The 16,391-nt window shown below is 42.6% G+C and overlaps 1 protein-coding gene across 2 annotated transcripts in view; it reads right to left on the minus strand.

Annotated features, from left to right (window-relative positions):
- CADPS2 (calcium dependent secretion activator 2) overlaps positions 1–16,391 on the minus strand; it is a 424,688-nt gene that overhangs the window by 348,980 nt on the left and 59,317 nt on the right. For both annotated transcript variants that reach the window (XM_069976609.1, XM_069976601.1), the window contains exons 4-5: positions 7,001–7,081; positions 5,320–5,556 (exon numbers count right to left, since the gene is read on the minus strand). In XM_069976609.1, the coding sequence (XP_069832710.1) occupies positions 5,320–5,556; positions 7,001–7,081 (318 nt within the window). The remainder of the gene's footprint in view (positions 1–5,319; positions 5,557–7,000; positions 7,082–16,391) is intronic.

Here is a 16,391-nt window from a genome sequence, read left to right on the forward strand (position 1 = left end):
CGAAGCCAGTTTTCATTTTTGTGCTTTTGTTTTTATCTCCTCATGATTAAAAGGCCACTGCTCTTGCATATTTCCCCGTACAGATCCACACGAGTCCTAATTTTGCGACACCAATTACACTTTGCAAATACATACTTAATTTTTCTATAAAACATGCTGCAAAAGCAGAAAAAAATTATATGTGCAGTGAAATTTGAAAAAAAGGTGCAATTCCTTTTATATTTACGCCGTTTGCCCTATGGTAAAACTGACATGTTATCTATGTTCCTAAAGTCAGTACGATTACAACGATATGTAACTTGTATAACTTTTTTATATTATTTGATGGCTTTTAAAAAATTTAAACCTTTTAAAGAAAACTAAATGGGTTTAAAATCGCTCTATTCCCATCCTTATAACGCTTTTATTGTTTGGTCTATGGGGCTGTGTGAGGTGTCATATTTTGCGCCGCGATCTGTTCTTTCTTTTGGTACCTTGCTTGTGTATATGCGACTTTTTATTACATTTTTTCTGGATTTAATGTAAACAAAAATGTGCAATTTCGCACTTTGGCGGGTTTTTGCACTTATGCTGTTTACCGTGCGAGATCAAAAATGTAATCATTTAATAGTTCAGACGAAATATGTTTATTTGTTTATAAAATAGGAAAAGGGGGGTGATTCAAACTTTTATTAGGGGAGGGGGTTATTTATTAATAAAAACACTTTATTTTATTTTCACTAACAGTAATATGAAGCTCCCTGGGGGACTTCTATATACACAGTAATAATCTCCTATTGAGATCAATACTGTGTATATACCAGAGCACCGATCCATTAGATCGGTGCTCTATTATAATGGTCTGCTGCAGGCCATCTAAATGGATTGCCGAGCCAGGATCAGCGTCATTCAGACGCTGAGCCCCGACCGGCTCATTACAACAGATCTCCCCTCCGCGATCGCATCGCGGAGGGGAGATCCCCCACTAGAAACCAGGGAGAGGGGCCACATACACTATTCAAATGCAGCTGTCAGCTTTGACAGCTGCATTTGAATAGTTAATTAGCTGGCCACGGTGGCTAATACCCGTGGTCCCTGGCTACACATAGCAACCGGGTGACTGCGGGCTGCAGAGAGGGCTCATGCCTGGAGCCCTCTCTGGTCCCCCTTAACGGCCGTGTAATGGGTATATCCGTCATGCGTCATTAAGGGGTTAAGATCCATCAGGGATTCTAGCTTTGACAAGGAATCTGTAAAGAAAAATATCATGTGTTTGAACACAAATTCTCATGTAGCCCTACACAGATCGTGTGTGAGATACAGACACCGGGCTTATGAAAAAATATATATATCTTTATTAGACAACAGCTCACATTTATGAAACTGTAAAAGAGAAACTGAGAAAACTTCCACCAGAAACCACTCAGGACACAGCTTTTATTTTACTAGAGTTGAAAGCTGGGCTGTAATTAGTTGCTATGACCAGATTTAGGCCGGGTTCACACTATGTAAAAAACACAGCCGTATTTCATAACAACGGCCGTATTTGCGCAAACAATGACAGTTATTTGCAAAATAACGGCCGTTGTATGCACAAACACGGCCGTTGTTATGAAATACGGCCATGTTTTTTACGTAGTGTGAACATAGCCTAAAGCAGTTTCTATTTTACACATATTTACACGTTTGATGAATGTAGAATTAATTCAATTAATTTTATACAAGTGTGGTATCAGCATCTTGCACACAGAATCCGTTCAGGGCTATGTAGGAATTTGTGCTCCGAATTCAATTCTGCTCACATAACATCACACCAGTTCAATGGACCACAATATTATGGTAGCATGGTTTGATCAAAGGTTCAGTCATAAGTAGTGCCCCCATGAGCTAACTGAATTAGACGAAACATTAGACGGCAGGGGCCAACTTAAAACCCAGATGGTTAATGCTGTCTGTAGAAGCTATTGCATTTGCAGACAGCCTTAACACGTCTGTAGGGGCCCCCCAGATGGCATCAGCGCCCGGAAGGTGCGGGCCCCCTGGCTGCAGACAGCTCCTCCCCCTCAGCTCCTCCATGTGATAAGAGGAGCCGAGGGATCCTGCAACTGGCTGTATGGCTGCCAGGCGTATGGCTGACTGTGAAGAGGAGAAGCAGAAGCTGACTGACAGGGAGTGATCATCATCATCATCAGTGTGCCTGTTAGGCTGCTGTGTGCTGTAAGTTGTATAGGGCAGACTGAGTGAGGGAAAGTACAGAGAGCCCCCCATCCTGATGCTGGAGCCTGGACATCTCTGTACAGGCAACAGCTTCACTGAACTGGTTCTAAGTTTATTAGTTTTCTGCCAATGACTTTGCCCACCTTCCCCATACAGAGCTCAATCCAGCATGGTTGTTTCTTTTTTTTTATCAACCCCCTAAACAGCAACATACAGTAAATGTGTCCCATCTGTGCCCAAACAGTGTCTCCTCCGGTGTGTTATCTCGCTCTCCCCTCCCCCACCCAGAGTGCCTGTAGTCTTTTACCTACCCTTAGGCTGCATTTACATGTCCCATAAAATCGACAGGATCTGCGACCATGGACAGGTTTAGGGACCATTGAAGTGAATGCAGCTATACACATGATCAGTGCTGGGCCCTGCACAGCAAAAAAATAGGACATGTCCTAGTGCGCATCACAGCACGGATAACCAACTACCTACCAACCCAGCACCCCCCCCCCACCCCCCCAGCGACTGCATGGCATCTGAACAGGGTAACTTTGTAACCCACAAGTGACTGGGTCCCAATAGCTGCAAGAAAGCAATCTCAGGTCATAACAAAACCCTGCTCGGTTAGGCTAGGTTCACACTGCGTTTTCAGCATCCGTTTAACGGATCCGTTTTTTTAACGTCCAGAAAAATAGGGTCAGCAACGTTTTTTGGTCCGTTTTGGTCCGCCAAAAAAAACGGATCCGTTTTTTTTTATAATGGAAGTCAATGGAAAAACGGATGCACACAAATGAATCCGTTTTTTGCAATCCGTTTTTCATGCGTTTTTTGCAAAAAACGGATGCGTTAAACGGATGCTGAAAACGCAGTGTGAACCTAGCCTTACCAAAGCCCAACCAGATCCACTATAGCTGAAGGTGTCTATACACCTAACACTAAAAAGGCAGCTAAACAAGCCAGCAGCTTCAGCCTATTGTAAAAAGTATATGGCAGCTCCCCAACTGTCCAACAACAGATAAAGTAAGTAGAGATAAGGGTTGGGTGTGCTGGATTTTGCCACCCAACTATTTTGTATAGATAGATAAGAAGGCGCTTCTACCATCTTAGACCTACAGTGACCGTGTGGCTGAAAATATTCGACACCATCATTGCCCCAATCCTTCTGTATGGCAGCGAAGTCTGGGGCCCCGATATATATACCCAGACTGGTCAAAGTGGGACTCCGGGCCCACAGAAGTTTTTCACCTGGAATTCTGTAAATACCTTCTCCAGGTCCATCAAAGCACTTCAAGCAGCGCCTGTCGAGCAGAGCTGGGCAGGTTCCCACTATACTTTGCTGTCCATAAAAAGGCGCTATCATTCAGGGCCCACCTACAAAGCAGAAGTCCCAGCTCCTACATCACAAAGCCTTCCTGCACCAAGAAGCGTCAGGAAAACAAAGCCCCCAGATACAAATCACCCAAAACCAACCTGACTAAGCCTCAAACCAGCACATTATTACGAAAAGCCAAATCCAGAAGACAATAGACAAGGGCAAAGAGGAATAAATCAGAGTCTGGAGGAACGACATCACAGTATCCCAGAAACTGACCATATACCAGAGTCTGCAGAAGGAGTACAAACTGGCCCCATATCTGGAGAAACTACCCAGCTCCAGAGACCGCAAAACACTGAGCCACTACAGGCTGAGCTCCCACAACCTGGCCATTAAAACCGGGCGTCACCGACAGACATACAAGCCCAGGGAGAAAAGACTGTGCCAGCAGTGTGACCAGGAGGCCGTAGAGGATGAGGCCCACTTCCTGCTACAATGCACCAAATACTCAGCAGTGAGGGACACTCGCTATAGGAGACTCTCCAATCTCCTCCCAGGCATATCCACCATGGAGAATCCTGCTGGGGGAAGATGAGACCACAGTGACTATAGCAGCACAATACGTCACTACCTGCCATAGAGGAGCGTGATATGCCATGGACTCCAATGACCCTGACATCTCCCCACCCGCCACCTATAATATACCAAAGACTTCTGTCCCTACCCCCCATGCCTACCCACCCCCCAACAATTTCCTATTTGCTTTGGCAATGCTAATATGTTATATAGACCTGCCAATAAAGCTTATTTGATTTGATTTGATAGATAGCTAGATAGCTAGAGGTGCCGTTTCTGGAAGAAAGCAGCTATGTTTTTCTAACCTTAGATAACCCTTTTAATTTTTACACGGTTCTATATGTGAAATGTAAAAGCCTTTAACACATTTCTCAATCCTTATTCATGTAGTAGAATATAGCCTTTGTTATTTAAAAAACATTGTCGTCTTCCGAGGTTCCCTATGGGTAACATAATGGGTTGGGGGACCACTGAGACTCACTCTCCCCCCTAGGCTGAACCCCTAGCTACGCCCCTGGTGCAGCAATAGCTACTATATTGTACATGCATATTTATATAATCATATTTGCAAACTCCAAAATCTCCAGGAGACTCCCACAAAAGGGAAGATCTCCAGGATTCCCATGAGACACCACATCTTCTAAGTGCCCCACTTACTTACAGTACCTCTCCCTCTTTCCGCTGCACATCCCTCTGCTCCTGTGAGCAACTGCAGACAAGCTCCAGTAGCCGCTGGGAGCCAAAGGACGCACAGCCAGTAAAAGCACAGGAGAGGAGAGTATCTGAATGTCTGTATTCTGCATTACGTGCATGCTAAGAACCTTCTTAGTGAAGTCAGTACTGATTATTCCTGCTGAGTCTGGTAAAATAGCATTTATCTTTTGCAGTTCAGATCAGATAAAGTAAAGAGCATTTTTACTACAGTCAACCATTTGTGGTGCTTTAACCAAAAGGTGATAAAAGAAGTGGGGGCTAGCATCCTGTTGTAACATAGCTGGTCAATGCCACTGTTACAGGGGAGGAGTTGACATCTGAGATGTAGTAGAATATTTCCCATGTGTTCTCAAACAAAATGTCCTTTTGTTTTACACATGTAAAGCTTTTTCACCATAAGTTGGCGTGCTGCAGACTTCTACTGTATATTTTGGGGATCCTTAACAAAAGAACTTTTTCTCCTGGCTACTGGAGAAAAGTGTGGAAGTGTGTCTTTTTTCTGGATTTTATTTCTTAAATATATATACCTCTAATGTAAAGGACAGGACAACATCAGATTTTGATAGCTGAACTTCACTTTCATCTCCAATGTCCAAAAAGGCAGAATTCTGGGAGCGTTTTAACTTTTGAAGCTTAAACTCAGGGCCACCTTTAGACACTGGAAGACTTTCCAAGTTGGCCATTAGTAAATTGACAGAAGCACGCAGCTCTTCTATGAACATTCCCTCCATTTCCTTTGTAAAAAACTTTGGAAATACTTTCTCCTGTAAAAAATAAATAGGTGATAGTGATCTGTTAAAGGAACAGTAAGAATATACTCACCTGCCCTGATCCACCACTACTGCTGTTCTCATAGCTTCCACTCCTGCTGCTCAGCACTTCCTGTCCTTGGTCTTAACACAAGGAATTAGCTGTTTAATTAGGTAGCGGCTGAGGCAAGTCACCACTGCAGCCAATGATTCGCTGTGCAGAAAGTAACCACCTTGTGGAAATGGTTACAGGCAGTGGGAACAGGCACAGTCAGAAAGGTGGCAGGGGATCAACAAGGGAATACACATTTATTTTTCATTTATATTTACACAAAGTTTAGATGCCAATTGAATGAAATACGCTTAATAAATTAATAAAAAAATACTACTGCTTAAAAGGGGTACTCCAGCGGGGGGGGGGGCACTTTTTTGCTGGGACCGGGGAGGAGGTGGCAGAGGGAAAAGACGTCCACTCACCTCCACGATTGCAGCGGTGGGTCCCGCATCGCGGCACTCCGGTGCCCGGTTCCCGGCCGCTTCCGGGTGTCTGACGCGGGCCCGAGACGTGACGTCTCAGGTCCGCTCAGCCACTCATGAAGGAGGCGGGATCTGAGCGGACTTGAAACGGCTCCCGCCTCCTTCACAGAGTGGCTGAGCGGACCTGAGACGCCACGTCTCAGGCCCACGTCAGACACCCGGAAGCGGCCGGGAACTGGGCACCGGAGCGCTGCGATGCTGGACCCGCCTCTGGAACCGGGGAGGTGAGTGGACGTCTTTTCCCTGGGCCACCTCCTCCCCTCCCAGGAAAAAATTCCCCCCCCCCCCGCCGCTGGATTACCCCTTTAAGCCACTATTGATCTGTAACTTTTCTGTAATGGTAATGTTTGGCAGTAACTGTTTTGTTTTTTTTAATATGGGACACAATGACAAACACATATGTACATTCTTACAATACTATGAAAAATGGCATTAAGAAAATCAGCTAAAAGGGGTACTACAGCAATGAAAAAGTTTTATATATTGCTGTTCCTTTAAAAACATAACAAATATGCTATCCTTACCTCAGCATGCTCACCCTGTGCCAACATTTGTCCGAGTACGTAGCCACTGGCGAGACGACAATGCCGGAGGAACACGCTGAGGTAAGAATAGCATGTATATTATGTTGTAAATAAGGGCTGCAATATATGAAAAGTTTTCAGCACTGGAGCACCTCCTTTACCACAGTATTCCGATCTATTCTAAACAGATTACTTAAGATGTAGTAGTAATGCATCACCTAGGTTTTGTTTTTTTGTTTTTTACTGATCACAGCCAGCAACAGCTATTGTGTGTACCTCTGTTATGTGTATACTGGTGTCACTTATCACTGTACACCTATCTGTGTTGATAAGAAGGGCAATGTTGGGCAATGATCAGAATAGAACAGGAAGTTATTTCCCTTTATGATATCATTTACCTTTGCCATTCGATCTGCTAGTTGTAGTCGCCCATCAAGTTCACGCCGGATCTGGGCTGCTTGTTCATCTGCATTATCCAGCTAAAATATTAAATGCAAACATGACCATTAGCTTTTTTTTTTTTTAAAGGGGAACTCCAAGTAGAGGTTAAAAAAATGAAACTTCTGCAGAAGAATATAGCATTAATCCATTTGTTTTGGGGGGTTTTGTTCTGTTTTGTGTTTCTGCACTTCCTGGTTTATCAGTATTACACAGTACTGAAGGTTCCAGAATGCAATGCTTTCCCTCAGTTGTTCATCACACTCCTCCACCCCTCCTATTCACCGCCCAAAGCTGTTGCAGAACATCTAGGCTGTGTTCACACATTGCAGTTTCATTGTGCTACTGAATTTGCAGTAATTCATGATTTCATTGTGGTCCCACCCACACAGCACGCTGTATTCTCTACCTGTGACGCCACACAGCACGCTGTATTCTCTACCTGTAGCACCACACAGCACACTGTATTCTCTACCTGTAACACCACACAGCACACTGTACTCTCTACCTGTAACAGCACACAGCACGCTGTATTCTCTACCTGTAGCACCACACAGCACACTGTATTCTCTACCTGTAACACCACACAGCACGCTGTATTCTCTACCTGTAGCACCACACAGCACACTGTACTCTCTACCTGTAACACCACACAGCCCGCTGTATTCTCTACCTGTAACACCACACAGCACGCTGTATTCTCTACCTGTAACACTACACAGCACTGTATTCTCTACCTGTTACACCACACAGCACGCTGTATTCTCTACCTGTAACACCAAACACCACACTGTATTCTCTACCTGTAACACCACACAGCACACTGTACTCTCTACCTGTAACACCACACAGCACGCTGTATTCTCTACCTGTAACACCACACAGCACGCTGTATTCTCTACCTGTAACACTACACAGCACTGTATTCTCTACCTGTTACACCACACAGCACGCTGTATTCTCTACCTGTAACACCACACAGCCCACTGTATTCTCTACCTGTAACATCACACAGCACGCTGTATTCTCTACCTGTAACACCACACAGCACGCTGTATTCTCTACCTGTAACACAGCACACTGTATTCTCTACCTGTAACACCACACAGCACACTGTATTCTCTACCTGTAACACCACACAGCATGCTGTATTCTCTACCTGGAACACCACACAGCACACAATTACTACCTGTAACACCACACAGCACACTGTATTCTCTACCTGTAACACCACACAGCATGCTGTATTCTCTACCTGGAACACCACACAGCACACAATTACTACCTGTAACACCACACAGCACACTGTATTCTCTACCTGTAACACCACACAGCACACTGTATTCTCTACCTGTAACACCACACAGCACGCTGTATTCTCTACCTTTAACACCACACAGCACACTGTATTCTCTACCTGTAACACCACACAGCACGCTGTATTCTCTACCTGTAACACCACACAGCACACTGTATTCTCTACCTGTAACACCACACAGCACGCTGTATTCTCTACCTGTAACGCAGATATTGGAATAAAGTAAAGAACTTTTTGATTTTTTTTTTCTTTTCATTTCCACGCACATATTATGATCAAGCATCTTTTATCTTTGAAGTTGAGCCCCACAATAAGGCTCTGATCCTCTCTGCCGGTTAGCATCATTTACTTGTGTTACTGCATCATTTTTGTGAATACGCTGCAGTACTGCAATGACACTCCAACATGTGTGAACACAGCCCTAATTTTACTGCACACTTCTGCACAATTAGAGAAATCAGTGCAACACCTGCTTCTGGCCGGTCAGAGATGGTGAATCACTGAGGGGATTGGGTTATCCAGCCAAGCCTCCTGGGACATCACGCCCTGCCCCATCTGCATCATCAGCCTGATCTCAGCAAACACACACAATGTGAGGTAGAGGCCTGGAAGATTTGTGGGGGGATAGCAGAAGGAGCAGGAGACAATGTGGATTTGCACAGATGCCATTTTTTTCACTTCCTGCATTTCTATCAGCTACCAGTGTGGCAAAACCGTACAGATACGCTAATACATTATATAGACACATATATTTAACTTTTAATGTACTTTTAACAGAAAACAAGTTTTTCTTATCCAGAGTTCCCCTTTAACCAAAATAACCTTGAATAGCACCACATCTAAAACTGCTGTTCTGTTTCACCACCCGGAGCATTTTTTATTTGGCTGCAACAATGGCATGTACACATACCCATGTCAATGGCTAATTCAATGGCTTTGGTAGCCTAATGCTTCATACTGCTGAAGTCAGCGACTTGTAACTAGTAAAGAAGGCAATAAACAAAGACAGCAGATGGTTCTTTACAGAAATTTTATCTAACATATCATAACCCATAATGTTGATCACAGAAGTAGCAATATGAAGTTTTGAGCAAAAAGTTCTGATTTTATAATCCTTAGATGGCCAAAATATACAAAACCATTCCTAAAATTCACATTTAATCCTTATCTTGATAGATTCTCATAAATACCTTTACCAGAACATAGCTACTCATTATTATATTCAAGAGTTGCCTTGGAAACATGAGAACCATCACACTTAGTGGAGGGAGGTCTTGCTTCTAGACACTACTCATATATTGCCATGAAAAGAATTTCAGTTTTATACAATGATCTTTCACAAACATCCAAATAGGCTGAGGTAGCATATAAAATGTTATCCAGCAATCTTAGGTGTTTTGCAGATTTGGTTGCTAGATCCACAGCAAGTAAAGTTAAAGAGGTACTCCAGGCAAAGTTTAAAAAAAAAAAAAAAACACAACGACGAGGGCAGGGGGTAGTGGAAACATACTGAAGAAGTTACGCTTGCCCATTGCTTACTGTCAGCCTCTGGTCCCCTAAATCTCCTGGGTTCCTGGGTCGTCACAACACCACAAGCACTACTCGCTCGACCTGTCAGTGATTGCAGAAGTGTCCTGCCTCAGTCACTGGTTGTCTGAGTGGCCATTTCTAAGCGCGGCTGTGACGCCACAGGACATCGGCGGGTGACTGTGGGCGGTGACAAAACGCTGCAGGGGCACCAGAATGGGTAAGTATAACTTCTTAATTATGTTCCCATCATAACTTTCCCTGCCTCTTTTTTCTTTACCTTTGCCAGAAGTACCCATTTAAGCATGCCTGGGGTAAGCATATATTTGTTACAAGGGCAGACTGAATGGACCAGGTCGTCTTTTTCTGCCAATAATCTCATATGTTCTTAATGATAAAAATATATATGTAGAGATAACAATACTCAGAAACAACAAACTGAGTAAATAAAAGATGGTTTGCGGTTGGTCTTTAGATTGGTTTATATTCTTTCCACCAAAGTAAATGTATTTGTAGAAGAGAGGATACGTCTCCTTCTTGAATTGTAGGATGGTTTGGTGGTCAAACTTGCATATTATCATTTGAACAGATGAACAAGTATATTCAGGCATTTGGAAATGGCAGATAGTACTGGTCAAAATATGTGAAGTAAAATTATATACTCCCGGAATCACGTATTAAAATTTAACTTTTATTAAAATATATTAAAAGTATAATAGAAAGGACAACTACAAACACACAAAACAACAAAGGGCACCTCACAGCAAATGCTGGAGTGTTGAGCCTCCACTTGTCCTACTCCAACCGTGCTCAATAGCACTGGTATAGATGAGGGGAGTAGGATAACCTAGACCGTCCAGTCAAGGTAAAAATATCTCTGTCTCGAAAATGCGTTTCACCCAAATGTCTTTCTGGGATCATCAGGAGACTATCAAGTAACACAATGGTTTACAAATAAGAAGGATTCAACAAGGTATACAATACAATAAACAGGTTATATGTGAATGTCCAGCCGGGCAACATACACATATATACCTGTTCAGTGGGTATGAGATATGGGGGAGACAAACTGATTCCATATGTCCACACTTATGATATGCTCTGTGGTACACACTACATCATCAGGAACCTGGCCCCGATACGCACTTGGAGCGCCTGGTCAGGATGGTGTAATTGGATACATATATAAATGCACCATTGATGATATTATGCAATGTGGCAGACAACTAGGAGAGGGAAAAGGGAAAATCACTAACATAGACGGTCACAGCCAATAGGTGGTATAAGTGAAATATATATATAAGGTTACAATCAACCTAGTCCTGGAGTCACAAGGTACCCAGTCGTTTAGTGTATATATCATGTACCCTAACACCCGGCAGGACCCGTTACACCTCTACTTTTTACAGAGACAGTTAATCTGCCTCATAATACAAATAGGGATATGCAGAATCCCAGCAAGTAAATCCCACACAGTGCCCAATGTCACATTGCACCCAGAATATATTGTATTAAAACCACAGAGCTGAAGTATGGGGACAAGATGACATATGTCCCCTCAGGGATCACTCACTGCCACAGCGTGCCCGAGATAAACTTCACTTGTGGAGGCCCACAAAACTTTATTCTGATAGACATATGATATGATATCAAGTAGCCTAAAAGAAGGTTTTAAAGCCATGACTGTCGCACCCAGGAGAAAAATAAGAAACTTCTCACTAGACTCTATTATGCTTTCTACAATCATGGCATTATATGCGCATCCTAGGGCACAGATTCGGATCCTTGTCAGAACCCTTTTTAAATCAAAAAGATACATGGCAGGGATGCCTCTTGTCCCCATTTTGCATACCCGCGCTCCTGACCATGCTACAACACTTTTGTGAGATGAGCAATTGCCAACTTATCTTTTTTAAATGCGTAGTGCTCTATTCTAATATCCTCCACACAGACTTACAGGCCCTAAACAAAACTTTTGTTCGGACGGAAAGGTCCCTGCAAAATATCTCAGGCTTTTGAACTTAAAGGGGTTATCCAGTGCGACAAAAACATGGCCACTTTCTTTTAAAGACAACACAACTCTTGTCTCCAGTTCAGGTGTGGTTTGCACTTAAGCTCCATTCACTTCAATGAAACCGAGCAGCAAAACCCTGCCCAAGCTGTAGACAGTAGTGGGGCTGTCTCTGGAGGAAAGTGGCCATGTTTTTGTAGCGCTGGATAACCCCTTTAATTTTGAACTCATACTAGAGCACTTAAAGGGAGACCTTCTTACACGGGACCACAGAAATTTTCTGGGATCTGCAGGATAAACATCATTAAAATGAATCTGCTCCAATGCTTGCTGTATCTATTTCAGAAAGTCTCAATCATAGTAGCCCAAAAGCTTTTCATTGATATAACGTGGCTATTCTCCAAATTTGTTTAGAAATGCGTACATTATAGAAGACTGGCACTGCTGGACCAGTTTCCTTCTTATCTAGCCACAGTGGCAACTATAGTATTGGATTGGTTTCACAACGGTACCTCGAAACTTTGGGTGGCTGTGGAGTCTGTTTTAGTTCCCCCCTCACTTCCTCCATTTATATTATGGATAAGACCTACTCAGCGGCCTCACACAGGTTTATGAACCTTACCCTATAATGCCTGTACTACGGCAACAATCTGTTGAACACAATTTCAAAAAGCTCTTCTATTTTCGCAAAATCGCCCCCTGATGCCCATAATGTATTACCCTGATTTCCCTGCATGTATATCCTTTAACACCTTTCTGGGCATACAGCCAGATAAGTTTCTGTTCACACTGCGTTTTTGTAATCCATTTAAAGTATACATTTTATGGAAAAAAACGGATGCAATTGTGTCATTCACTTGGATCCGTTTTTCCACTGACTTCCGTTATATATTTAAAAAAAAAAAAAAAAACACGTATCGAAACGGATGCCGTTTTTTTTACGGACACAAAAGTAGTGTTGACTACATTTTTCTGGCTGTTAAAAGTAACCAATTAAAAATGGATACGTTCCCTTTCCTAGGATTGCGGACAGATTTGAACTGCCGTCCTCAGAGCACTATACCTATTTACAGATCCGCCATTTTATGCTGTCTCGCCTGGGATCCCTCATAGTCTCGAAACCATCTGCTTTCGAACAATTAGTGAGAGGAGGCACTTCTACGTCTGGTTTGATATCAGATATTTATCGAATTCTTAATTCACCCTCTGATGGCTCCCAGGCTAGACATCGCTACATGGATAAGTGGGAAGCAGCATTGGGCAGACAGCTCCCGCCAGAATGTTGGGCTGTGATATGGGAGAGGGCGGCAAAATCCTCTATCTGCACTACATATAAGGAATCCCACTATAAGCTGTTAATGCTATGGTACCATACACCGGAACTCCTCCATAAGCTAAATAATACCATCCCTCCACTCTGTTGGAGGTGTTCAGGTGGTGTGGGGTCGCTCCTCCATATATTTTGGGACTGCCCTCTTATACGTCCATTTTGGGTGGAGGTTTGTGGGGTGGCCTCGACAGTCTTGGGCACCACCATTGATAGGGACCCAGGACTTTGTCTGTTGAATTTGTTCCCGAAGACCATCCGGAAACGGCAGGCAAAGTTATTACTCACTGTCCTAACGGCGGCCAAGTCCTTGATTGCTCGTGCATGGAAACAGACGTCCCCTCCTTCTCGACCATGTTTGCTTACCAGAATTCGGGAGTTGCGCTCCCTAGAAAAGCTTACTGCTTCCCTTAATAATGCCATTGATAAATTTGAATCCACATGGTCTCCGTGGGATGCCTTTGACATGACCTCCTCTTCTGACAGCAGACCCTAGCTTCTCCGTCTCCCCCACCCCCCCTCCCTTCCCTTTCCCCACCTCCCCTCCCTTTCTCCACCTCCTTTGTATTGAGTCTTGTGTCAGTCTCTCTGTGTTGTATGTGTGTCAAAGGGTTTCTTTATTGGGCTACAGTAAGGATACAACCCCCTACCTGAGCCGTGAGTAACAGTAATTTCTCTTCTGCTGACAGCTGTTGCATTGCTCTTATATGCTACCTTTCTCTGTAGCAATACGTGGTGCCATTATGATCATGTTAGAGCTAATTGTTACCACTGTTACCTTGTACCCGTGCCTGATATGTTTTTTACTACTGATACCCTATTGTCCTATTGTTTTGTATATTATTCCATATATGTTTTGTATTCCTTTGTTGTGTCTCTTCTAAAAATTTGCAAAAATTTTATTCAATAAAAATACAGTTATATAAAAAAAAAAAATGGATACGTTAAACGGATTGCAAAAACACATTGTGAACCCAAGCTTCTGCACTCAAAAAATATGAAGATTTAGTCCCTGTGGTGAATAGATCCAGGGCTCTGGCACTGCAGTACAACCAGCTGTTTCGCTATTATCATTCTAGTAAACATACTTCGCTGTTACAATGGTCCTTACTAGAGATGAGCGAACAGGGTTCGAGTCCATTCGAACCAGATCGTTTGGCATTTGATTAGCTGGGGCTGCTGAACTTGGATAAAGCTCTAAGGTTGTCTGGAAAACATGGATACAGCCAATGACTATACCCATGTTTTCCACATAGCCTTAGGGCTTTATCCAACTTCAGCAGCCACCGCTAATCAAAAGCTGAAAGTTCGGGTTCGGATGTGTGGCAGCTTCACCCTCAAGAAATACTGCTTTCTTCCTCCAAGCCCCGTCACCCTCCTCCAGAAGGGTTGGAAATTTTTTTTATATGTCCACTATATGTCTTTTATTGGTAAAACTGAAGAAGGTTCTGCAGGCTGGAGGTACAGCCATGCAAAAGGCCTGGGACTTTGGTGGCGCTGACGGCATCCGATGAGTTTCACTCCTTAAATGATTGGAGTAGTAGTGGTGGATGTAAAATCAGAACTTTATTGCAAGAATTACGCGTTTCAAAGCACAGCCTCTTAATCAGATTAGTATAGCAATAGGATTTACAATCTGGACATTCATACAGTAAAAGACCAAGAAACCATTGTTTGAATAGTCTGAGAAACATTCTCATTGGTCATTTGCATAAATACTTAAAACGTGAAATATAAAAATAATGAATTAAAACAACACTGTGTCTTAATTAAAAAATGATAATTGGTAGTGAAATTTTGAAATCGGTAGTGTAACACTGTATAAGATTCTGTATAGGATAGGGACTTAATACAGTAAAACAGGGCTATGTTTATGAATGGCCCTGTATTGGTAAAAGGTATTTTACTTATATCACAAATCCTCAAATCCTCCATCTCTGTTAAGTATCAGGAAACTAACTATAAGATATTATAAACCAATATTATAGTAGTCAGAGTTCCTCTCAAAGGAATGTATGTAAGAACACTGAATGGAGGAGTATATATTAAAAGCAAAGCCTAAGATTTGGGTTCTAGCAAAAGACTACACTACCAATAAGATAAAAGCTGATGATCTGATGAAGAGGCCATGCCTCGAAATGCGTAATCCGCGCAATAAAGTGTTTATTTTCTACCTATCACTACGACTATCACTTCAGTAGTGATCAACATCTGTTGCCGGCCAGCACCAGTGAAGTCCCGGACCTTCTGCATGGCTGTACCTCCAGCCTGCATAACTTGCTTCTGATATAATCTAAAGTGCATTACTATAGCAGCAGAGTATACAAGTAAACATACTAACTGATCAATACAGGGAAGCACATACATCATATTGCAAGTGGAGATGGTACATATAAACTAATCAAGAGCTATAACTGTAAATGTGTAACAGTGCATGGGTCCACACACAGCAATTTTCTTGTTTTAGTGTTACATGTTAGTAGTCGGAGACCATTGTAGTGGTATTTGCATATTTAGGTCTATATGGTGTTTTTAATAATCATTTTTCCCCATTTTTCCATACTTATGTGAGTGGTGGAGCTTTTTTCTTATTGGTGGTGTAACTCTAAGATATTATCTAAATGGCACAGAGCCGCCATGCATCCACATTTGCTGTATTGAGATGTATAGAATACTTGCTCCACAATACACATCACCTTTATCCAAGTGGCTATCGACCCCTCCGCCCTACTACTCTCAGTTTTACTGGGGACAATTAAAGTGTACCTGTCATTATAACTTTCAAAATCTAAATAAACAGGGGAAGTGAAATATAGCACATTTGCAGTTTCATTTTATTTTTCTTGAATCATGTTGTAAAACAAAGCCACACTTACCTAAAATCCAGTCTCCCTAAGACAGCCTTTTGGTCTTGTGCTGGTTAGGGAAAAAAAAAAACAGACTAAAGGCAAGAAGTCCCAGCCGGAGTGTGACAGCTCTTTTTTTTCCTATCAGCACAAGATCAAAAAGTTGCCTTCAGGAAACTGGCCCTGGTTACAAGTATAGATTTGTTTTACAGCATGATAATAAAAAAAAAAGTAAAATTATTTAATGTAAATTGCCAACATGCCTTATTTCTCATCTCCTGATAATTAAAATTTTGAAAGTTAAAGTAACAGGGACACTTTA

Source organism: Dendropsophus ebraccatus, chromosome 1 (genome assembly GCF_027789765.1).
Source record: "Dendropsophus ebraccatus isolate aDenEbr1 chromosome 1, aDenEbr1.pat, whole genome shotgun sequence".
NCBI classification, from domain to species: Eukaryota; Metazoa; Chordata; class Amphibia; order Anura; family Hylidae; genus Dendropsophus; species Dendropsophus ebraccatus.